The sequence below is a fragment of the Vanellus vanellus genome (genome assembly GCF_965231255.1).
Source record: "Vanellus vanellus genome assembly, chromosome: 2".
Classification (NCBI taxonomy): Eukaryota; Metazoa; Chordata; class Aves; order Charadriiformes; family Charadriidae; genus Vanellus; species Vanellus vanellus.
Genome location: NC_138906.1, coordinates 19,212,459 through 19,238,425, shown reverse-complemented (window position 1 = coordinate 19,238,425; position 25,967 = coordinate 19,212,459). Strand labels below are relative to the sequence as shown.

At 42.8% G+C, this 25,967-nt stretch overlaps 1 protein-coding gene across 1 annotated transcript in view; it reads left to right on the top strand.

Moving 5' to 3' along the window:
• The window catches only part of GAD2 (glutamate decarboxylase 2), a gene marked incomplete at its 3' end in the record, with an annotated part of 41,077 nt that extends 38,219 nt beyond the window's left edge, over nt 1-2,858 (top strand). Inside the window, exons 15-16 of the mRNA XM_082479011.1 lie at nt 1,886-1,975; nt 2,685-2,858. Coding sequence (XP_082335137.1) covers nt 1,886-1,975; nt 2,685-2,858 — 264 coding nt within the window. The remainder of the gene's footprint in view (nt 1-1,885; nt 1,976-2,684) is intronic.
• Nucleotides 2,859-25,967: the final 23,109 nt, after the last annotated feature.

Below are 25,967 nucleotides of genomic sequence, written 5' to 3'. Positions count from 1 at the left end.
CTTGTGCTCTAGACCCTTCACTAACTTCGTTGCCCTTCTCTGGACACACTCCAGCACCTCAATGTCTTTCTTGTAGTGAGGGACCCAAAACTGAATACAGTATGCCAGGGGCGGCCTCACCAGTGCCAAGTACAGGGTGACAATCGCTCCCCTAGTCCTGCTGGCCACACTATTTCTGGTATACAAGCCAGGATGCTGTTGGCCGTCTTGACCACCTGGGCACACTGCTGGCTCATATTCAGCTGGCTGTCGACCAACACCCCCAGGTCCTTTTCCACCAGGCAGCTTTCCAGTCGCTAATCCCCACGCCTGTAGTGCTGCATGGGGTTGTTGTGACCCAAGTGCCGGACCCAGCCCTTGGCCTTGTTGAACCTCATGCTATTGGCCTCAGCCCATGGATCCAGCCTGTCCAGGTCCCTCTGTAGAGCCTTCCTACCCTCAGGGCAGATGAACACTCCCACCCAACTTGGTGTTGTCTGCGAACTTACTGAGGGTCCACTCGATCCCCTCGTCCGGATTGTTGATAAAGATATTGCACAGAACTGGCCCCAGTACCGAGCCCTGGGGAATACCACTTGTGAGCAGCCACCAACTGGATTTACCTCCATTCACCACCACTCTTTGGGCCCGGCCTTCCAGCCATTTTTTTACACAGCAGACAATGTTGCTCAGGAGCCCAGCTGGCTCACGTGACAGAGGCTACATGACCGGGTGGGGTGCAGCTATCTCTGGGCATGTTGTTTCTGGTGAGGGAGTCCAGCTGGGATGGGACCCCTGGGTGCCCAGGGCAAGGCAGTGCAGCCTAAGCTGTGTGGCTGTACCTCTCAACTGCACCATGCTGTCCTGTGTTCAGCCATCTCTTTGTGGCAGCCCTCTCCAGCTGTGACAGCTGGGGACAGGCCTGGTAGAGACCTCTGTTACAGAGTTAACTGGTGTTTTGCCTGTAAAAGAGTAAAAAAGTCATGTTTTAACTTTTTTCCCCCCTACTTATGATGGGTTTTGCTCTGTACTTGCCTTGGAAGGTTTTGTCTCTCAGAACATTGCTCCCTGGTAGCGATCACTTAGCGTGTGCCTAAGTGCTCTGCAGCACACAAGGATAAACATCACCATGTTTCTTCAAACAAAGATCATGGGCTCATACCCACATGCCACTATGTGATTTATTTCCTGCATCTCACGCATCATCACTGTATTTCATCCACTGGGTCTGATGAGTAAAGGAACCGGCAGCAGCAGGAGTTGCTGTAACTCACACATTTAGCATCCAGCAAAGAGGCAACTGCTGGACGACTGTAAAAATACACAAAATGTCGACTGGTTCTTCCTTTTGCCTTTCTATTTGGTGCTTCCACATAAGTTAAATTAGCTAAGATGCTGTGGTGTATGCATATTAATACAGCAGCTAGCTGAATCAAACTGAGAAGTAATACATTTCATTAAAGTAAGAAAATCTTAGACTGTCTTATGTGCCACCTGTGACTCTTGTTTACAGAATCAGATTTTGTATTACTCTGTCATGTAATAAAAGTAAACAACATGGTCCTCACCTCTAAATTATCTGTAATAAACTCTTGTCTTAGCCACACAATCCCTTCAGCCTCTGGAGGGGACAGCACATACAAAATCTAGCAGCCTCTCAGTAGGGGATAAATATATTCGCACAGCTGGATGATGTGTTTCTGCATCTGACACCCTGGGAATAAATTGCCTAAAATTATCTTTTCTGCATTAATAATGATGATGGCTCTCAGTGGACCACAATAATGAAAACCCTTGACTGCTGTCACAATATGATGTACGAGAGGGGGGAAAGGCATGAACTTCATTGCAACTGAGATATTATGAGCATTTCTCACAGTGTAAATCGTTATTATTCTGTGTTTAGCCTCAGCACACAAACGTCTGCTTCTGGTATATACCTCCCAGCTTGCGCAGTATGGAAGACAATGAAGAAAGAACGAGCCGCCTTATGAAGGTAAGCAGCGTGCTCCAGGACATGGTGTAGTGAACAGTGAAATCCTTGCAAGCAGGCAATCCTCAAAATGGTCTCCGAGGGCACAGGGCAAGGTCACCTCGTGATAGTCTGGCAAACGACACCTCTGTGGTCATTTTACTGCAGGTTAGGCTAGCACCACCTTACTCTGGTCTCCGAGTTTGGTGCTCCCTGGGTTTACCGGTTCTCTAGAGTATTTGAACTCTGTGTATTTACTGAAGTGACTGTAGACTGCAGTTGCTAAACCCAGCAAGTGCAACAACAGGTGGATAATACCATGGCACTCTGGTGCACAAAAAGAAGATGGAAAACAATTGTAACAATATGTTTTGAGCACTACAAAAAACAGCTCCTGTGTGGCTGTCAGCAATATTGAGAAAGTAGCAGGGGGGAAATTCCCTGGTGATTTTAAGAGGAGGACAAAGGAACAGGATAAACCCAATGTCTTTTCAGTGAGCCATTTATTCCTTAATGGAGGTTAACTTTTTTATCAATATCAGATGTAATTTTATTTGAACTGCTTCTTGTAGCTCTTCGTCTTTTTTTAAAAAAGAAAGCATACTCTGTGTTTTGTTATAATAATAATAAGGATGATGGTAATAATGAAAGTAATTAAAATAATGATAGTAATTATAATAATGATGATAATAATAATAATCATCATCATCCCCTGCTTTTTGTTACTTTGCAGGTGGCACCAGTGATAAAAGCCAGGATGATGGAGTATGGAACGACCATGGTGAGCTATCAACCCCTGGGAGACAAAGTGAACTTCTTCCGGATGGTCATCTCAAACCCCGCAGCAACTCACCAAGACATTGATTTCCTGATTGATGAAATAGAACGCCTGGGACAAGATTTATAATAATCGGGTGTGAAAGTCTGTTCCTGGACCTCTAAGGAGACAATTAAGTTGTCACAAACTGTGCGAATGTATATGTAGTTTGTTCCAAAGTAAATCTATTTCTATATTGTGGCGTTGGAGTAGAGTACAGTTTAAAATCAAGGAACATGGCTCCTTTAAAGTCCTTTCCTGAGTTTTAGAATACCTCCTTAATAATTAGCTGCACAAAAAGCTGCATTGAAACAAATAAGGAAGAACAGAAGATACTTAAAATTTTATCCCCTATTTTAACACAGCGACTACTTTAAATTAAAAGCAATCAGACTGAATGATGCCAAATTTGCCCAAAATGATGACAAAATCAAATTGGGGGATGTGGGAGGGGGCGCTGAGAAGCAGAGTATACAAGCTGTATGTTTAAAAGTGAAAGTATTTTGCCTTTTTCGTAGTAGTAGAACAATTTCTAATTTACCTATAGCAACATTTCAAATGTATTTAAATACGTATAGTTTTACAAAAGGAAATATATATATATAAAAATCCTATTTTGTAAACTATATATTTTTATTTTATATGGGTTATAAAACTGCAAGGACAGAAGCTGAGAATTAACTAGGATTCTATTTCTTTTGATGGAGGTGCCTCAAATATTTATTACTGCTTATTTTAAAATATAAGCCCACATACTACATTTTTAAGAGGTACCAATACCTCATTTCTCCATGTCATATGGATTGTACTCTCCAGGGTTGATTACTGAAAAACCTCAAGAGTACTGCAGCTCTGAAAACCACTTAATAAGATCAATTACAGTACAACAATAGGATGCTATTATTCCTAATTATGTTTCCCACTTGGCCTACCTAAGCAGACGCACAATCAATATACAGTGCTAACCAAGACTGAAATAAGGTTGTATTTGGATGGTTTCTGTGTTCTGTGGTAAAAAAGCCTATCCAAAAAAAGTCACATGTCTGAATAAATACTTATCTCATAACCCTTTCTTCTATGAGCAGTCCAAAACTACATGGAAAACTAAAATTAACTGAAAATCTTACTAAAGAAATAGCATGAAACCTCACAGCTCCATTAAGAGGGTAAAGACTTCTTACAGAAGTACAGGTCTACAAGACAAGGCCTAAATCAAATGTGACTGTAATCTGATTGACAGGGACGGGGTCTAAGTAACAAACGGCTTGGTCAAAGGTTTCTCACAGTGCTGGACTCCATCCTTGTATGCAACGGCTTTTGAAATTGCAGAAAAAATTGAGCTAAGGCTACGTCTGCCTAAAACAGCCCATGCGGAGCCTCGCAGCCTGTTCAGAAACCGTGGGCACAGCTCTCGCAGAATTCATGTGCTGCATCATTCCTTAACAGTAGAGGTGACTCTGGCATGGAAACTGAAGTTTATCCTCTTTCCCCCCAACATCTGGAAGTGTTGGTAAGAGTTCTGCAGATCGGGCCTGTCTACTTATAACCCTACTAAAGTTTTGGTTTTAACTTTGCCTAAACGGCCAACTTTTGTTTGTAAAGCAATATTGTTTTGCTGTCTCTAAAATACTTGAAGAGGAAAAAAAAAAAAGTGCAATGTGGTTTAATTTCATCTAAAATAGATAAATGGAGTATTGATTCAATGTAATACCATGAGGACGTGAAGTAAGAGGAAATAAATTGTGTCTGTAATTGTGTTGCCTTTATTATATTGATAGTACTGTTTTGTCACCTCAGATTGAGGCTGTGCACTTTAGATTTAAACTGTACAATGTTGCAAATCAACATGTGTTGCTGTATAAGCTTGTACAATATATTATTGAGATGTCATTATTTGTGTGGTAGTAGTATTGACTCTTGATATCGTAAGAACTGCGTTCATGCCGGTCCCTCTACTATAGCTTTGCTTGGTATTAACCTCTCCTCGTCGGCTTTTGGGCAGACCTCTCACCTCACTTCAGTGGACTTCCATTGCTACCTGCGATGCATAGTGTTGCAAGTCAAGCTATAGAGGAGATACCAATTCTACCAGGAAGGACTTCAATGTGACCTTTGCTAAACGTGTCAAAATCGGCAGACTAATCACTGACATACTGAGTAGAGCAGCAAATTACATTCTTTTTTCTTGCTGGGAAGAAGGCAAGCAAAGAGCTTGAAAAGTAAAAATAGTACAGGGACAATGATGACGGTGATCAGTATAGCCTGGTTACACCTTGCATGTGCAATTCTGTTTAAAGTGCTAAGTGCAAACAACGTATTTATTAGCTGTATGTGCCAATCCAAGATTTACATTCAGTGTTCCAGGAGAACCAGCATTTTTCTTTTTTCCATGTTATTGTACTTATTGCAGCCAGGAAAGAGCGGCATAGCAATCTGTTCTTGTGTTTGACCAAAGTATCTTATCTGTGGTGTTGATCTAAATCCAAATAAAAGTGTAAAACGTGACTCTGGGTCTTTTCATTAGTAGCACTGATAGGCACTGTGAGCATTTATCACTTGTGCCATTTCGGAGCAAGGCCCCAATAAAGGGAATGTTTAATTGTAACTTTCTGTGTCTCCTGCTGGATTTTTTCACGACAAGATGTGTTCTGTTAATTATTGTAGCATTAAAAAACCAATTCCATCACCATACCCTTTTTGGGGCGATACTCAGCACCAGCATACAAGTGTAAATCGGCCATCTGGTATTCCTTTACCTTATCTTTACAAGACGGATTTAGTTGCTTTATTCTCCTCAGACAGGCTCAACATTTTTTTTATGTTTTGTTTTGTCTTTTTATTCCACCAGTACTTATCACCAAATTAACCATAGACTCTAATCAGTCTCCAGCACAGCAGTGAAAGCAGTCAGGGCACTTTCCAGGATGACACAGACTGTACGACAGCAACAATTTAAAAGGGCCATGAAGTAAAAAAGACAAAACAACCAATACAAAAATTAAGCTTTTTAATCCTCATGTCTCCCCTGGCCCAGGGCCTCATTCCTCCAAAATCTGCCACCTGTCTGCTCTATTTTCCTTCCACCCTCTGAAGTGCTGCTGAGCGTGATGCCAGCAGCAGAGAAAGAAAACAAAGCGATGCCATGAAAGCAGCAGCGGTCAGAAAGCTTATGCCTGAAAGGAGATTTTCTGTATCATTTCTTTCAGTCTGCAGCAGAATTTCAGATGAAGGCCTATGCCGAGTACCTGCACAGAGCCCAGCTAGGAGCTCTGTAAGGAAATAGAGGGAGAAGATGTGGTAATAAGTTATTACCCTTACCCTGATGAAGCTCTCCGTTTGCCTCTGGGAGAGGGAGCACTGGTTTAGTATTTTTTGAGTGCTACCCCCACAGGACTGCATGAAGCTTGGGCTTTGCTTTAAACCTGTTGTACCCAGAGCTGCATGAAGTGTCCCTGAGAGATGGGGGACTGGAACGGATTTGCCCAACCGAGTTGAGCAGAGAGTCCTGGCTGTGCTCAAGGAAGGCAAAATAAAATTGCCAAGCAAAAGGGAATTTCCACGGCAGCGTGAGTACCCGCTCTTTACAAAGGCTGGTCCCTTTGGCATTCTCCTAGGAGAACAAAAGCTCTGATTTGCTATTTCTCTGCTCCTTAGGACAAAACCCCCAAAAGAGCACCCTGCACAGGGAGAATCGTGGATCTAGAAGAGAAGATGACCTAATTTGTTGCAGCAGCATACCGGCGTGGTGATCTCACGTCTGCGACTGATGGGTTCCCATGCTGCTGTACAGTCCCACAAAGCTCCCAAGAGCTCTTACCCCCATGGGACACTCTGCCTTCCCCCCATCGCCCCACTGTGCTGCTTCTGCCTCTCCACACCAGTTGCCCACTCCACTTTTTCATGCCTCTCCCTTCTTGCCCCTTTCCCACTACATAGAATCATAGAATCTTTTTGTCGGAAAAGACCTTTAAGTATGTATGTGAACATCTTACCCATCTTCTTAACTTGATGGGTCCTTTTTTTTTGTCTAAAGAGATTAAGGTTCCTTTGAACTGCAGCCTACAAATTCAATCAAAATCCCACCACAATGAGACTGGGGTCCTCAATCCAAGAACTGGCTGTTCTTTCTTTTATCATGGGGTGGCCCTGGTACAAGCTAACTCCATGAGAAGCACAGTATCAGTGGGTGAGCCCATCCTGGAGCTGGTCTACTGCGAAAGGAGGCAGAGCACCAAGGAAGAGCCCAGCAGAGCTCAGGGAGGCCTCACAACCTGCCTGGAGCCATCCCAATTGACTCACACCACAGTCCTCTGACTGTGTTTAGTGCTCTTGATAAATTGTTTTGTAGTTCACTTAAACCTGGGCTTAATAAAATGTGGTTTAGTAAAGCTTAGATAAACCAGGTTCTGTGAAGCAGAGACTGGCTGAATGAGCAAACCTAATGGTGTCTGTACACAACTTCATGAAGCTTTGACATACTGGTATGTGGTATCCTCTGGGATTTTGATCTGCGGTGTACAATTTCATCCAGAGGCACACTCTTCCCACTAATGAAGATACCCATTCTTGCCTAAATGGGTGCTGCGCTGGGAAACAGACAGAGTGCAAAAGTGTATCATGTCAATAAAATACAGAAGAATATTTTACTGATGGTGCCGATGTGCTATAAGGAACCAGGAACCAAATTCAGCTATTGAAACAACTATTGTAGACACTATACAGTGCTAGCAGTTCTGTTTTTGTTGTTGTTGTTGATTATTAGTTGGGGTGGGAGGGTGCAGAAACACTGGCACATGATTTTGAAGTCCATAGCTATAAAGAACAGCAAGACGACAAGTAAAACCCATTTCTTGACATGGTATTTGCCTGAATACTCAGTAATTAATAGGTGCTGGGGGCATTAATGCAGAAACAACAGTGTAGGTGGGCTGTCCTGCAGCTTTTGCAAGTTCTCAGCCCTGAGGCCATGATGGTCAAAGCATGGGAGTGGCTGGGAGGCAGATGGGAAGCAGGAGAAGTTCTCAGCCCAGCTGGCCTGACAACACAAGATGGACGACACAAAGACATGGCTGATGAGGTGGTTGGGTCTCAAGGATTTTGGCTGCTCAGAAATGCTGCTTGCACTTCTGCAAATGGCCTCCAGGAGGAACCCAGAGAGAAGCCCTCACCTACCCTACATCCCATGGCTCCACAGATGGCAAGTTTACATATTGTTAGTTGTATTAAACTCATGTTCCACCACGGCTAAGGAAGGTACAAAGCAAGACAGAGCTCAAGGAAATGTGTGTCTTTTATCTGACTGAGCCAGGCTAACTGCCAAGTAGAAAATCATTCTAGGTAGAAAGCAAGACCCCTAGAAAGCCACAGGATACTGTCTTTAATGTATTAATGTCTTAGATTTACAATGTCTGGACTATCAGCTTTCTACCTGATCAGCCTAACTAAAAGGAGTAATTCAGCCATTAAGGGAAAGCCAAGTGCTGCAGCTGGAAGAATTACAGACCTGACTTTGCTCTTCACTGAGAAGACGGAATGGCTGCAGGTTGTGATACTGTTCATTACAGCACTGTAGGATGCAGGAGTATAGATTTTACACTGTACTTTGGAGCAAGAAATTGGGTCTGAGATTAGAGTCAGAGGAAAAGGAATACATACCTTTTTTTTTGTATTAGAATAAAAGCCTATGTATGTTGCTGCTGAAATTCTTGCATTACAAAGATAGATGAAAAAAATCTGTTCTATAAATTCACAATGCATGCACAGAGCAAAGGCTATTTCTCAGGGCACAGAAAAGTCACAAGTCAATTAAGGATGGAAACCTCTAGTTCTCCCACTACTCTGCATCAGCTGCCCCTGTGCATTTTCTCACTCCAGCTGATGCCTAGTACCTAGTATTCCAAAGGCATAAGCACCTAACTTCCATGATGTGAATCCAGATTGCTTAATCCCAGTCCTCTAGACTACTCACTTTCAGCCTGTGACCTCTAAATGCCTATGGATAATTTCCCAGAGGTCTGTGGCCAATAACTGGGAAGAACAAGTTCATATACTGCTCTGTGGTATGTGAAATTTATAAGGGGGTCCTCACCTTCTGTAGAAAGATTTTAGAGGCTCACAACTCAAAAGAGCTTAAAAACTACACAGCTAGGCAGCCTTTCTTTCTAAAACACTTAATTTTGAATTACAAGTAACAGGTTCTAGCGTATTACTGGCATCTGACCTGCACTGCACACTGAAGTCATACAAGATTTTCATTATATAGCAGCCGAAAGATATGCTCTGCACAACAAGCATTAAACTAGCATGCAGGACAGGGAGTATAAGAATAGCTATACATAATTTGCCCCATCACACTAGAAAATTTTATTATTTTATATAATCCCGAATCAGTAAATTTCCATTTTCTCATACTTCCACACCGCCTGGATGATGGACTTCTATTTTCCTACCCATCCTCTTTCCTGGAAATGAAAGCAGTTCTGGAAGAAAGAACAGATGTGTGGGACTTGATGTAAACACGCTTTTGTTGCTCTGAGAAACTCAAAGGAAATGGCTTGTGTTAAAATAGTTAGCTGCAGACCACAGCTTCTTAAAGACAGTCTATAGAGTGATGAGGCAGTGTGGCTGAAGGCTGCAGTCACGCCGGGACTACTCAGCAGAGCTCCCCAGGCGCTCCTGTGCTGAGAAGCAATGCCCACCATGGGAAGCAACCCCACAGCAGTCCCTGCCAAACAGGTTACTCCGCTAAAGCTAACCCAGCTATTTTCCCCACTGCTGTTTGTGTTACATTGGCAACCAGCTGAAGCACAGGCCTTGTAGCAAGAAAAGCTGTAACACTGTCAGCTCAAGATCTGAAAGCATGGAAGAGGCTTGGTGCACAGAGCTTGTCTCAAGACTTCGTCTCACGTGATGATTTTTCTCTTTCACCAATCTTTCCTTTTGATCAGGAAAGACTGTGTGTTGTGATTTAGGCCAAATCAGCTACTGGGGACGTAAGGGACCCCAGATGGGACCGACAGATGCTCCCCTCTATCCCTCTTCAAAGAGAGGCAGAGGAGGGAAGAGAGACTTATGAGTTTAGAAGGAACTAAACTACTTTAATGAAATATTGATAATAAAATAAAAGGAAATAATGAAAAATATACAAAACCTGGCTGGCACTGGGGCAGCCCCAGGCTGGACTCAGTGACGGACGGGAACTGGATTCTGGATCTGCATTCAGGATCAGGATCAAAGGCAGACAAACAGACAGAGTCGTCCTCAGACGTCGGCCATTAAAGAAAGAGCACTGACCCTTTGATCCCTCAGCTTTATACTGAGCATGAGGCAGATGGGATGGAATACCCTATTGGTCAGTTTTGGGTCACCTGCCCTGTCCGCTCCTGCCCGCAGGTGGGACCCCACTATGCTTTTCCGCTTCCAACCCTCCAACGGGGCAAATAACAAAGTTGGTTGGCCTTGGCTGTTATAGCAATAAGTATAAGCAAGAGCCTCTCTGCATACCATGCCTGGGCATCAGCTATAAACATAGGTCTTATCACTCTGAGAGCAAACATTGTCTGCACAATATGCTGTTAATTTCAGTAGTTAGAAGAGGCCCAGCTAAGAAGCAAAGTTGCTGAACAAAATTGGTCCTGTTTTACCTCAAACCAGGACACTGTGGAAATAAAATATGAAGCTTTTAGGCAATTCTCTGTTTGGATTCATCTTTCAACATACTTGACTTTGGGACACAGGGCATTCAGAGCTGCTCCATTTCTTTTCACCAGTTCCCAGATGCATGACTTCCACCAGCACATTTGATAAATCCTTCTGGCTGTAGAAAGCTCCAAGAAACCAGGACACCACTTCTGCACAGTACCTGCAAAGAGGGTTCCCAGAGACCAGGCCAATAAAGCTGTCCTTCCTGGAGGAGATGGGATGGTGCACCTTCCTCCTGCAGCAGGCACCGAGGTCCCACATGGGGTCAGAACACATCTAGATGAGTTATGAATTCCCTGCAACAGATTTATTTCCACATACCTTCCCTATCCCTTATTCTGTGGCTATGGCTCTTGCACTCACATTTGGGGCTGCTACTCCAGACAAGCCTGTCCATATTAAATTTGGGAGATTGAGAATTAAACTGTATTAATAGTGATACTAATGAGAGTTGGCGAGGACGATATTAATAAAACACAGAGCGCCTCAAGTAAGAACCTACCACTCAGTGAGATTCATGACAGTTCTGAATAGACACTTCAATAGAAATTTTTAGACTGCAGGATTATCATTGGGTTATTTTCTGTAGTAACTTTGGATAAAAATATAATCATTTCCAGTTTGCAGTCTACAGAGCCAATAAGCTGCCTTGGGAATTAGTATCCAACAGGCAAATGATAAATGACAGGGTTATGAAATAGCGTAAGTGCCTCCATATCTCACTCCGTCCTTTTACCTTCAATACAAATGAGTTGCAATACTGCTTACTACAGAGGTGGTTTCCATGCTTAACAAAACAGAGATCTGTCTATTTACATCTCACATTTACTAAAATTTCAGTAGATGTCAGTAGCTGAAAGAAATAATCACATTACAGTGAAATACAAAATACGGACTATTAACAGTAGTGCTCAAAAATGTCAGTTGATGCACACGCTTTACTTAGTGCCTTGTTTGTGCATAATACGGCTCAATTTGCGTTGATTCATTTCTCCCTTTGCCATTTCTCTTAATTCACAGTGTCATGTTTTTATGAGCTGGTGCTGCAGGAAAATCTACAAGCAAAGCACGTATTGTTGATATGACACTGGCAACCCAAGAGGTATGCACGGATCATCTCACCACTTTGCCGTTGCTTCTGAAACAGTCTGCCTTTTATTTACCACTGTGATAGACTATCTTCTACAGATGACAATTTGCAATCACTTTTCTCCTTTTCTTCACCTGGTTCAGCTGCAGTCATTATGAAAAAAAGAGATAAAAATAATCAAACTCAAAAAAAATTTCCAGTGATTGGAGCTGATTGTAGATGCCTCAATTGCAACACAGCTGAAATTACTGATGTATTACAGTTCTTGAAAGCAATTTTCTTGCAGTAACTCTGGTAGGAATCTCGAATAAATTGTAGCTATTGATCACTAGCCTTCATATTTCCCACACAGAAAGTCTGGCTCTTTGTTCACATTGTAGGCAGCCTCGCTTGCTCCCAGGCTTGTTTTTAGAGTAAACCAACTAATCCTTTTCTATGGGAAACTGGGCACATTTGACAGGATAGGTCACCACAGAGTCTGATCCAAGCAGACAGCATAGATGCAGACTGCACCAAGTTTGAATTCTGCGTCACAGGGGATATTGCAATTTTAAAAATTCCTGCTCTCTCTCGGGTACACAAAAAATACCGTAGTGTCATGCATAAAGACATCATTCTGCAGGCTGTAACTGAGCACTCTCAGAACTCATAGAATCATAGAATCATTTTGGTTGGAAAAGACATTTAAGATCATCGAGTCCAACCGTAAACCTAACGCTGCCAAGTCCACCACTAAACCATGTCCTTAAGTGCCACGTCTATGCATCTTTCAAGAAGTGTTGAAAAAGTAATAGTTATGCCTCAGGACTACCCCATGGTACCCGAAAAATACCTGCTCAAACTGCTGTGGAGTGTGGATGTGGGCAACATGCTGGCCTTCAGCAGAGTGGGTACAAATCAGCCCATCCAACCAGCCCAGGGTGTCTTTCAGGTCAGTCTACAGAGGTACGACAGACACAGTGACAGGACCAATGTGTTAAATGAATCTGAGCACTCTCCTGCTCCAGACAAACACCTCGTAGCAGGGGGTAGGATATGCCAGGATATGTTTGTTCAAGCGTATCCAATAAGGCACTGCAGTAAGATGGTGGGTGGTTTCATTTTATCTCTGGCTGTCTTGGGGCTGATGGGGAAGACCCTTAGAAATGGGGAATGACTTATCCTCATGGGTGGCAACAGCCTCTCTGCAGGGCTCTCACTGACAGCACATCTCTTATGAGACTGCTGTGCTGCTGCTCAAGGGGGTCCTCGAGGGCAGCTGGCAAATGGCTGTGCTCTGTTCCCTGGCACATGAACATTTAGAGCAGGGCAGAAGGGACAGCATTTTTGGAGCAGTGCCATAGATAGCTCTCTTCTCTATGCTTTCCTGCTTCTAGCCCAACCAAGATGTTCCCTGCTCCCCTTGTTCTTCGAAGATGGAACTAATGTTACCCAAGCACTTCTCCCCCTCAGAAAACTCACCCTGTCACAGGAACTTTGCTCACGCATAGTGTGAGCCGGGCTCTGTCCTGCAGCGATTGCAGCACCCCTACTTCTCCACCCAGCAAGGACTCCAGCACTTTGTTTCTTGGTTGTCTTTTGCCTCTTCTGTAGGAAGATAAATGTATACAGTCATTGGCTCCAGGATTTAGCTCAGTGCTGTAAAATAACCAAATGGAAACAACTGTGTTCTTAGCTGCCTTATACAATAAGTCTCAGTGAGGGGGCAAAGGCCTCCTTATTGCTTCAGCTGCTATAACCCTACTTCAAGGTCCTTACTGTCCACAGTACTTTTATAAGCAGAAATTTAGAAAGCTAAAGGCGGATCCTCATTTCTGGCCACCTATCCCTAGTTTCAATGCCCAGGACCATGCACGAGCTGATGGCTGTTGTCCACCATCCTTTGCTGTATTACTACATAGTCACTGAATGTGAACAAACTTGAAGTTGATTCCCATGAAGGATTGCCACAGAAAGAGCAAAAAATAGAAGACAAAACAAGATGAAGATCAAAAAAGCCTCACAGAGGAGTTCTCCCCTCTTGTTCAGTGGATGGGACCTTCAAAAACAACACCATGAGGTCTCAGGTCCAAATTCGGATTTTATCTAATGAGACCTGTATCTACACCAACACACTCCGATAAAGTGCTCATTGGTGCTTATAGGAATGCTCTTAATCCCTTCTGCTGACATGTGGTCTGGATGAAGCTGTGATGGAGTTGGTACAAAAGTGGTTAATAAATGCGTCCAGAGTTTTTTGTAGGTCACGCAAGAGAGTGGCTCTGCAGGAGCCTGTCCCAGGCCTGATTTTGTTCAGACCTCACTAATGACCTGGACAGTGAAATACAGACTACGTCTATCAAGTGCATAGATGGTATGGTGCAAGGAGGGGCAGAATTCTGGGAAGAACAGGGGAAGGGCAACAGCTGAATTCAAATCAGTCTTGACAACCTGGAAAAATAGTCTGAAAAAATAGGTTAAATCTTAGTAAAGGCAAGTGAAGGGTGTCACTTCAAGCAGGATTAATAACAGTCATAAGTTGGGGGGTGGGTTATGCAGCAGCCTTTCAAAAAAGGGACTCAGTTATTAGTGAACAATGTCCTATCAGAGAGAAAACCAATGTAGTCATTCTGGAACACATGAGTGGGAAAACAGCTTGCACCACACTGAGTCATCCCTCTGATCTGGTCACCAGTGATGACTGGTACAGCCTCAATGGGGACAAAATACTCAGTTTTAGGCATCACGCTTCCAGGAAGAAATTAAGACGACAGCAACAATAATTACTAGTGACCTAAAAACGTACAGTCTGCAAGGAAATACTGAAAGTTGAACTGTCTGCCTAGAAAACACGTCAAAAAATTATGATGAAAGTCCTCTAATATCTAGAATTGTGCTATAGAGAGGAAGGGATTTTTTTTCTCTGTGGTCATGAAGGCTCAGACAGGAAATAATGTGTTCCGTCTCCAGCAGAAAAGATTCAGTTCAATATTAGAAATAGCTTTCCAGTGGTAAAGGTAATAAAGCCTCAAAACAGCTTACCTCGGGAGACCATGGGATGTTGGAGGTCTTCAGACCAGGGTGGACAGAGCAGAGGGATGGGCCAGGGACCCTCCTTGAGTTCTTTCTGCTGTACTTTTCTGTGACTCAAGACAGCAACTCTGGGTTAATCTGTGACTACCTGTAACTCCTTTCAATGACACTTTTCAAGACCATGTCAGTGCTGTGGATCAATGTGAAGTTAATTTCAAGGAAATCCACTGTAGCAAGACAGCTGTAGAGATCTCGGGCAATCAGTGTCATAACAGATGTAAGGAATTGTGCTGATTATCCTCCTTTGGCAAAGGCAGTGACCTTCTGAACTGCCAACTCCCCAGACTGCTGCTACCTGACATTAACCATACGGTTAGTTGTCCCCTCCTAAATCATTAACTGTTGAAAAACACAGTAGAAAATTCCTAAAAAAAAAATCTCAAATCTAAGTACTGTGAGAGAGGTCAGAACAAGAAATCCAGATTACACTTGTGATTGAATTTTGAAGGTAATGAAGTAAAAACAGGAAGAGAGAGACAGAAGGGGGTGAGTTTGTATTCGCTGCTACCAGCTCTGCTGGAGGAGCAACCTGGGTGCTCATCTTGACCCCTTAAAACCAGGATTGGGGAAACAAACCCACTCTTCTGTGTTCATTGCAAATTTGCCAGCTTGTTTTGCCTACATATTCTCACCTCACTATGCGCTGGCACATTAATAATTTGTGTATATAGATATTACAAGGTTTTAAGTAGATAAAACAGGGCATGGACCTGACAGCCCTCCTATGCTGGGCTGTGCCGTCAGGGCACAGGGAGGGAGAAGGGAGGGATGGGTGTAGGAGCAAGGTGGCTGGATAGGGGGGGCAATTTCCCTTGGGGCTAGAGAAGGGGGACAGGCACTGATGCTGCATGTCTCAGGACAGTCCTGGTCTAGTCCTGGATGAAATACAGAAGCCAGATCTGGCTGATGGCAGCAACTCCTCTTTAATTCATCTTTCCAGCTGGGTGGTCTTGGTTGATGTCTCACCCTGACTCACCTTGAAAATTAACCCAGTGCGGTGGTGAACGGGTGATAAAATATCCCTGTAGCCGCAGTTACTGACAGATATGTGCTGGAGGAAGGTAGCTGTAAATCCCGCTCCTCTACACCCACACAAGCTGAGTTTGATCCAGCCCCTGCCCGAGTCCATGGCAAAATTTCCATTGACCGCAAATGGACTTGGACCAAGTTTATGAGCCATGTAATTTACAGGATGTCTTGGCTGCCTGAACTGATGGCCATCTGCTCTAATGCCATTTACGACACCTTACAAATTGGTTGAGCTGGGGGGCTAGGCAGGGCCTGACAGGCAAATGCCAAATGGAAACCTGGATTGTCACTGCTGCTGCAAGGCAGCTCTTTGGAAATGCTGTTTCTCAGGGACCTTTTCCCAGAGCAGCACTCACCCTCTTGCTCTTCACATCCCAGCCGAGGGGGTACCCAAGCAGGGGGTGCTCTTAGGGTCATTTGGAGCAGGAGGAAGCGTCGCTCCACCGGGTCCTCATGGCGATGTGGTAGGCGGTGGCTGGTGATGGGTGTTCATCTGTTTTCTAGACAGGTAAAGTGTTGCCAAACCATTACAAAGGTCTACAGGATGAAAAAAAAAATGGTTCCTGACCTGCACATATTTTTGGAGGTAAATATTCAGTTTGTATGCATGAAGGAGCTAAAATAGGCACTAGAAACTGAGTAACAGCTACTATACTCTGTCAGTTGAACTAGGAAAGCATATTTACCTTACAAAATGGAAAAGGAAAAATTAAGAAATAAGAATAGAGAGTCTTGGAAGAGGAATAACGGATTTTTCAATTCAATGATGAGAAAAAGATTTTTTAAAAAATCTATTCAAGTTGACCTGAAATGAATTTTTATTGTGGAAACAAAAACTATATACGCATCCTTCCACAATTTAATTGCTGGTCAACCAAATAATGTTAAAATGAGTGTTGTGCTTTCTTTTGGGACTTTTTAGCCTCTTAAGCCTGATATTTTTTAAACACAGCTAAGGTTTTCAACAAAAACTGTTATTTCAAAATTAATGTTACCTCTTCATCTTAAAAATGCAGAAATTATGATTCTCAAACACGCTCAGATTACAACTACACTGCTGTCCAGCATAAATAGGTGATCAAAGTCAGTTTGATCCAAGTTACATTTGGAGCCCACCTGGCTCTTTTCTCCCCCTGAGACCTCACTGCATTTCTGGAGGAGCTTTTCCCTCACCCCACACGCTTGCCAGGACCATGGGGAAGAGTCCATCGCAGCCAGCCATGAGGTAGCTGGAGACCGGGATGGCCTCGCACTGCCTCCTGATGGGACCAGATTTGTGCATTAATTACAGTAAAGTGAGTCAGCTCTCTCTTTCTGTATCGTGTTGCCTGTGACAGGTTGGTGAGGGTAAGGCAAAGGTGTGGGAAGAAGCAGCAGTTTAAACCTGACCGCCCACCAGCCACTACACAGTGAGGAGACACGAGTTTGGAGTACTCTGTGACGGATGCGGCTTTTCCTCATGCACGCCCTCAGTCTGGAAACATGGGCCTTCAATAAAAACTTCCACCAAAGCAGAGTTACCATGTGTGTAAATTCACTCATTTCAGTCTCATCAAGTCATAAATTTGTTTCTCACTCCTCGTGACAATTAAGGTGTATTTGTAGAGGTGGGGGCAACCTGACAGCCGTCCCACATGAAATGGTGGATTTTGTGAACCAGCGAAGCATCATGTGACCATGCCGCCTTCCCTCCACTCAGACCACTGCATACCCGACCCAGCTCTTTGGGGTTGAAAAGAAATGAGAGAAAACTAACCAAATGCTGTTGGTTAATGACAAAACTTCTTATCAGAAAGTGGAAGAGATCAGAGGTAGAAGTTGAAATGCAGAGTGGAGACACAAGCAATGGCAGGACACAGGGTGGCTCAGAGGGCAGCAGACGCTCACATGGGTACTGTCTCTTGTAATGTGCTTTTAACTTACTGTAATTTTTTGCTACTAAATGGGGAAAAGGGCAGATGGGGGAAGATGTCTGATTTTCTGCAGGTATCTTCCACTGAAAGTGTTTTCAAGAATTTGGCTGAAGGAGTAGGAGAAAAAGCTCATATTGCATAGAAAATGCTGCAATATCACATTATGCTGAGAACAGTCATTTAGCAAGGAAGAAAAGAGTCCTCCCCTCACAACTGCAGACCACAAAGTGTTTTTAAACTGTGCCCTGAGAAAAATGATATCAATGGCCCTGTGAGCATGCTTGCAGCACTCAGGTGCAGAGGGAAATGAAAGGTGTCACGTGGTGGCCCTTCGGCTCTGGCCGAAGAGCTGGCCTGTTTTTCACATTGCACTGGAGCTTGTGATAGTCTCTTCAGCTGGCTGGGATGCCTACCATGTGCTATGAAGTCCAGCAATTGCCTTCTGTGGGGACGTTTTCCCTCTCTCATGGTGCTCTGAAGCACCGAAGGAACCGATACGATGCCACCTCTGCTTCTGGGCAGCACAAGAGAGCACGGCGTCATTAATTTGGAGCCAGATGCCCTATCCCAGCTGTACAGGTAATGGTTTCCAAGAGTCTTCTGTCTGCAAGGGAAAACAACTAAGTGTCAAACAGCAGTGTGGTTTGACCACTCTGATGTGATAATTCCAGCTTTTTTGAATTTAACTACCTAAATGCCCGAGTTCCTCACATAGCTCATGGAGGAAGGTAGGTGCCTCTTCAAGGCCTCAGAAAAGACCCCCTTGCTTCAGACTGGGAGTCAAGTTAGAAGGGCAGAGAAGAGTTAGGTACACAGAAATTTATTTCATACAAATGCAAATCTTTGGCCCTCCTGCAGCCAAGGGCAACTTACATTTGTACAGGAAGAGTGAAAGTGCAGCCCTTACAGTAGACTGGATATTTTAAACCTATGGACCAATTGCTGGTCTATGACATGGAAAATGGGTGATTTTTGACTACAAGAGTTTCAATTTAGGAGGGGGAGAAAGGGGTACCAAGCTAAGACCTGTCTTTCACATGAGAAATCACAACATTCCGAGCTGTGACACCCTGTCTATGGGAAGGGATTTTGCATTCCAGCTGCTAGATGAAATCCCAGCCTTGCAGCAGTCAGCAGCAGAATTCCCATCTATTTGTAAGGATTGCACGATTTCCCCAATATCCTTGTGGCATTATGAACTTGATCAAGTTCTCTGAGTGAAAAGGACCATGTTTCCAGAGTAGGTAGTTACTTTCTACATCACACAGTTGCGATCTGGTTGTTCTCACAAGAATCAGCCCTCCAGTGAGTGGCAGGTTTGACTGTTTAATAGAAACCTGAATTTGTCAGGGGAAGGGATGAAAGCTGCTGTAGACATCAGACATCAATAATGCAGAGCTCCACTGACCTAGAAGAGCGGAAGGACTTACCTGACACACAGGTAACCATGCAGGGAGGCCACTAAATGCAAAAGCGACTGCCATCATTAAGAAGATGGATTTCTTTGTTAGTCTTTCCTGTAATTTCTCTCTGTACCTCAGTTGTATTCAGGAGACCTTATAGTTTTTCCCCCAGTGCCAATTTAACAATCTGAAATGTTTTACTTCGTTCTCACCTTGGATGTCATTATTTTTAAAAAGAGACAAGCTGACCCAGGACCGTGCAATTAAATTGTTAAATTTGTAAACAGACTAGTAATACATTGGCAGCAGTTTGGATATACTTTACCCTTCATTACTAGTTAGCTGGAGAAAGCTGCTGGTAGGTTAAACAGCATTTTATATATGATTACAGTGATTTGTAATTTATTTCCTAGTCACATATTTTCATGTAAGCATTTTAATAACTAACGTTTATAAATTCAGTAGATAAAACTGTTCCGCTCATCTTACTTTCTTACGTGTTTCTAATGCATTAATCTGTCTCTCCTCAATACCTCATTTTCTTTTATTTCTTTTTCCTCTCATGTTTACACCTATATCATACTCTGTCTTCATCCAATTTTTACTGCCATATGTCTATAAAGATAATATTTTTATCAATGAGGTACACATCAGACATGAATAGCAACGTGGAATTAAACCTACTAAGCTGTGAATAAAAGAAACCTTAGTTGTACTTTGTAGTTAACTTTCTGCCTAGAAACATTTACTTTTCTGTAGAGGTTGTTTTACATAATGTAGCTTAAAAAAGAAAAGCTCAAAGTATAGGTACCTGGACCGGTTTGAGGAAGAGTGAGTCAGAGAGATTATAGCAGGGCATGAAGTCAAGCTTTCACATTTCAGGCATTATTTGGCCACTAAGAAGGAATGGCTGAAGCGTAGGAGGAGGGTTAATTTTGGTGGGCACTAACAAAGAGCAGAGAGCTTCCTGGTGTTTCTATTTCTCAATCTTGCTCCAATACAAATTAAGCCTGTGAAGGTTTTTTAAAAGTCAAGGCAAGTAGATGTGAGGACACCACACTGGGATGAGGAGATGATGTCTGCTCACAGTCTTACCACATCCAGCCAAGTCACCTGCTGCAAGTATCACTTTGCTGCAGCAAAGCAGGGCTGGGGTGCAGCACCTTTGAGCATCCCAGCACACTACAGAGCTGGCTGACGGGGTAATGCCTTCCTCTAGATCAAAAGAGTGGATATCAGAAGACGATGTTAAAAAAAAAAAAAAGTTGGAGGTATAGGAGATGCTTCAGAACCAACTCCAGTTCCTACAAGCAGTCTAATTCAGTTGGTGGCTGAAATCTGACCATGCTGAAGTCAAAGATAGAAGTTCTGCTGACTCCAAAAGTCCCAGGATCCCACTGGCCATCTCTGCTGCTTGCTGCCACCAGAGCTGGTTGGGTCTGATGGTCCTGTTTTGCGTGTCTACAAGCTGCATTGACAGAGGGGCTGCATTTGCATTTTGACTGTGGGTAAGGTGGTACTCTCTCCAGACCCTGCACTTCTGAAGAGGACAAGCTTGCCACGGATGGACAATTTAACCTTTTTTGAGCTAAAGAGCAAAGCCGCCTTGGGCATGCACAGAGGATAGAAAGGACTCGAGGCTGTAAAATTATCCACTTCCAACCCGTTGCTTCCAGACAGAGTGATGAGCAGAAACTTGCAAGCTAGCACAGAGGTGGGCAGATTGGGGGTCCATCCCTCAAGGCTAGGGATAAGAGAGGGCTGCCAGTCACCCTCCAAAAAGATGGATGCTGATTTACTCCCCAGGGAAATCAAAGAGAAAGAAGAATTCAAACTGTATAAGTTTGTCCAGCTCCTGGACGCCACAGTGATTTGTTGCCCCTTATTCTGGGTGGACTGTGGCATGACAAAACAATTCTTTGCCAAAAATTAAGACAGGAGTTTGTGTTTTATCTGATTATGAGTAGAACACATGCAATGCCTTTAAAATACTTAAAACACTCTTTATTTATATAGCACTGCTATATAAATAAAAAGAAGCTGGAACATTCAAAGGAGAGTGCGAGATCCTGCCTGTGTCTTTTGAAGCATCCTACAGACCCCTGTGGCAGGGATTACATTCTCTATTAATTCTGCAGCGTCATTTATTTTCTGCAAAATTCCATAATGCAAGGATAACAGAAGTGTTTTGAAAATGTATCATGAATAGGTATCAGCTATGCTCAGTCTCAGATATATACACAAAATATGTATGGAAATCCAGCATTTGTTGAAAAATGAAAGTAAAGCAACTTTGCCAGGGTCAATGAGACATTGTCTTTCATTCACTACCCTAAGCTGATGTTTTCTATTAGAAGAGCTTTAGTTGGAATGTGCCTGGGACCTTTTAAGCAGAAGAACAGGGATCAAGACAAGATTAACTAGGATGATGAAAACCTTTAAGTACACATTACCCTATGTTGTGTTAGCTTGTGCCTTTCTGTATACAAAAAGTGGATTATACATGTATGCCCTATTATTCAACAGGCATTAATGATTGTTAGCATATACACGAACTCCATTAAGTCAGTTGCAATTCATGGCTAGTGACTAATCTGCTACTTTTTCTGTGTCTTTCTAGAAATAACTTGAAAAACACTTAAAAGTATGCTATAGATTTCTTCCTCTTTATGAGCTGCTAAGACAAATAGTGCTACATTTTTTAAGCGTGAATTAAGAGACAACAAGGATTTTTTGTCTAATGAAAGTTTTACATGTTCTTAGTCTAGCTGCTACTGTGAGTTGTAGTTTAAAAAAAGAAATAAACACAGCTGCATTTATTCATAATGTTTAGTAAGCAAGAGGCCTTACTACACAGAGAAACAATGAAAAAAAATGAACTGTAGTTGAACTGTAGTTTTAACAATCTCCTGATTCTAAAATTCTGAAAAAAAAACCATGTGTTTCAGTTTTTAAATGGTGGTTTTAAACTCATTATAGTCTTCTGTAAACCTAGTAAAGAAAAGGATATTTCTGAAGTGGTCATGAGTTAGTTTTCAGAATTTTAAGAAAATTATAAGGATTTGGCTGCATATGTAGTTGTAAATGGAAACTATTGTGTTAGTCTGATTCTAGTACAGGAAATTATTTTCTCAGACATACGGTTTTTATTTTTCAGAATAGACTTCAGATTGTTTAATCTGCTTTGTAAACTAAACTATTGAGAAATGGTGCATGACAAATATTTATTTTCAGATTCATCCCCTATTTTGCAACAAAAGTCTACTGTATATTTTTTTCCTCCTTATTTGGATAAAGAGCCAGAAGCAAAATCTGCTTGCAAAACTCAACACTTGAGTAATCATGTGGCCATTAGTGCATTCAGATGGACACTTATTAACCACAATTATCTGATGTGAATAGATACTCTATGCACGTAATTGACATCCACAGAAAATGTGCAGGCATACTATGTATAGCAATTTGCTCTATAATGCTTAATGTGTTAGGAAGGATCACCAATCCTCATTTTCTATCTGGTGCTTCACAGTCTTTAATATTCTTCTATGAATAGGAAGCAGATAATCTCTGCTTTCCTTAAGGTACAAATGGCCGTTTGAATGAAATCAGTAACACACCTCACCTTATAGCAAAACACTGTTGATGCTTCTCCCAGCTTTCCTTTGCCAAGCCCTAAATGACAACACGTTGAACATTAAATTAAGTGGGATATTTTAATATTCAGCAGGAAATTTTTCAGCATTAACTCAGCTCACATTGCTTTTGAGTATCCTGGAGGTTCTTCTGGGTACTGCTGCAGTATGACTAGGAGCTCTAGAAGATCTTGCTGTGGTCCACACTCAGGTGCGTGTTTCCTCTCTTGGCCGGCATGGTCATCAGCACAATTGCTCTTTTCAGGATACCAATCAGAAAAGCTTTTTCTTCTCACACGTACAGGCTTTCCTCTTGAAACAAATGTTGGTAATTTCGAAGCTATCAGGCAGCTACTGAAATCGGTCTGAAAAATGTCATGTCAACTAAAATACAGTGTAGTGACAGATGTGGAGCTAAAAATACCAGTTTGACAATTTTTTGAAAAATCGGGCCCTACTGAGAGATGTATTTCAGACTCAGTCCCTCAAAGTCTGCGCACAGACATGGACTGGTGAGCAAGAAAAGCATTATTTGCGGGAAGAGCCAAGGGCTGGAGCAAGGTGAGGCTGGACAATCTCACTGCTCTCTGGAGCACGACCCTGCTGGGGGCTGGAGCAGCATGGGGTCGGAGCAGCTTTCTGTAGGTCAGAGCATGCCATGCTGCAGCAAGGCATGGTCTTGTTTTATCCTCTGTGCCAAAGGTTTGGGTCCCCATCCCCTGAGGATTCCCTTGCGGAGGGAGAAACTGCTACTGTCAGCTTAAAAAGCCACAGGAGATTGAGCACAAAGGCAGACTATGTCTACCCTCTGTAGCTCATATTCATGCATAAGGTGTGTTTCCGTCATGTGCAATATAAATGCCCCTGGCAGACTCCTGAGACCTGATTATTACATCATTGCATTACAAATGTTTACCCAAGGAGCTTGTCTTCTGTTTCTGCCTCTGAACATAGCCCCTTTCATTAAACATCCCTCCCAAGCTTTATCTGATCCTCCTTGAAGTTTTACTCCTACTGTGGTTCTCACTCCTGTATCTTTTCTGCAAATGAACGTGACAAATTGATGTCAACTGGACATCAGCCTTTTTCCACTGCAAAAAAAAATTGACCCCTTTTTTAATTTCATTTTTTTACTATTCTGCTTTAAAACAAGGTCAAGCCTCTACCCAAACCATTTAATCATGCAACATTTTTTACCTTTGTTTCTTTTTTCCCTAGTATAGTTCCCAACACATACAGGGAAAAGTGCTGGCGCTCGAATTCCCTGGTAGCACATTCTCACATTTTCAGTCTCTCCAGAAAGGTGTGATTAAAAATAGACAAAGAAATTGCTTTGCAGACCTCAGCATCTCCTGGCTATTTTCTCCCACTAATTGCTGAAGCTGACCACTAAAGCCAGGTTTACTGCCTGATAGGCCATTTCAGTGTTTGAAAAAAAGACACCTAGAAAAATGCAGTGGCCTGCTTTACCAAATCATTGTGTCAAACCTATATAAAGTCATCCTACCAATACATTTAATGAGAATCAACTAAATAGCTTTTTATTGATACCAAAGGCTTATATTTCCAGACAGAGCAAGGGACTTTGTTATACCACACTACTGGCAGGCGTCTGCTTTTTTCTGTCATTTTCCTTCTCCGGACTCTGGTTTTATTATCATATTGCTGTAATAAAAAGCACAAATCCTCTGGACAGCAATGGCAAGGAGCCGTATCTCACTGCTCTGATGTCACCAAACGACTATATTTCAAGGCTTTGTCATAACATAACTTTCGTGAAAAATACCAACTAGTTTGAGAACTAGCATGCAAATAAACAGGACCTGGCTATGTGGGTCTCCTCTGAGTCACATCGGACAGATATTTCAGCCCTGCCTTTGCCTGTGCCTTTCTCTCCTGGCTGGCTGCGGCAGCTCCCTGCGTGTCGGCTCCCTATGGAGACTTCTGCGTTCCTCCATGGGAACCAGGGGCTGGGGCTTGGGATATCCCCGGGGGGAAAGTCAAACGTTACAGCACAGCAGGGAAAGTTCTGTTTTCTCCGTAGTTTCACACACTGCGAACAAGTGTTTCATTGCTATTGCTCTATTCGTAATCCAATTACTACGCGCGTTGATCCCTCCCATCCGACAGCAGGAAATGCTGCTTTCTGAATTGCACACATTTATTGCGACTTGTATGCAAAATTCCCACAGTAGAAATAGTGCTGTGATATTGCAGCTTTTTTTCCGGCTCAATTCCCTCTCCTTTAAATTAAGAAGGCACTGGACTGGAGCACTAACTCAGCATTGTTTCAGCTTTCTGTCGATACTCAAATCGCCTCCCAGCAAACTAAACCCACTCATGTGCTAAGAAACAGCTGTGAGCAAATCTTATTTGGGTCTTTGTGTAAAAAGCCACAGGATGGAGATCGAATCCGGAGAAACTGAGTGACCTTGCTTTAAAAGGCAGCTAAACTTTAATGTCTTGAGATGAAACATTCCAGAAAGAGCTGGTGATTGAGATATGTAATGTGATATCTGGAAAACTGACCCCAATTTCTGGTTACTGACCCTCATCTTACCTGCTACTGCTGCAGAAAGCTCAAGTAGCTGTGCAAAGGAAAGTGTGAACACACTCAGGCTCTGCCAAAGGTAATGATACATTTCTATCAACAAGAAGAATTAGGTAGGGAAAAACTGATGGCTTTCGTTTTGCAAAATTTTGCAAGTTGATTGCATCATTAAAACATCCAAAACTATACAAAAACCCAAGGTGATTATTCACTGCAAATCCTTCTTAATTACACCATTATGAAAATGATATTTTGGACTGAGATTTTTCCCCTTGTATGTTGTTATTGGCGCATGTAAGGAGAGCATTGCTGTTTCTATTCCTCTGCTGCATCAACAGCAACATGAAGTCAGGGGGGCGCCAAGAAATTCTCACCAGTGAAAAGAATGTAGGATAAGAAAAGGCTATGAGAAAGAGCAATATAAAACCCCCTACATTCTCACCAGAAGCTGAATTAAGCTACCCTTATCCAAATGGCTCTCCAGGGGCTCTGTGCATTCACGAGGTAGGCACAATCCTGCCAGCAACAGCTGCTTGACCTGTGCTTCCCTTCAAGAAGACATCCTGGTTCATCACTGCAGAACCATATTGCTCTTCCCATTTATAAAGCAAAACCTCTCATACCCAGATATTTATGGCATGACATCAACTCTAAGTGGTGTTTTTTGTGAAAAAGTGACAGTGATATTTGTACACTTAATGGCTGTAACAACAATTAGCATTTGAAATCCATGTATCTCAAAACACCAGTATGATCCTTAGTCTGTAGATGGGTTAACAGAAATACTTCTGGGCAATGCAGCACTGCA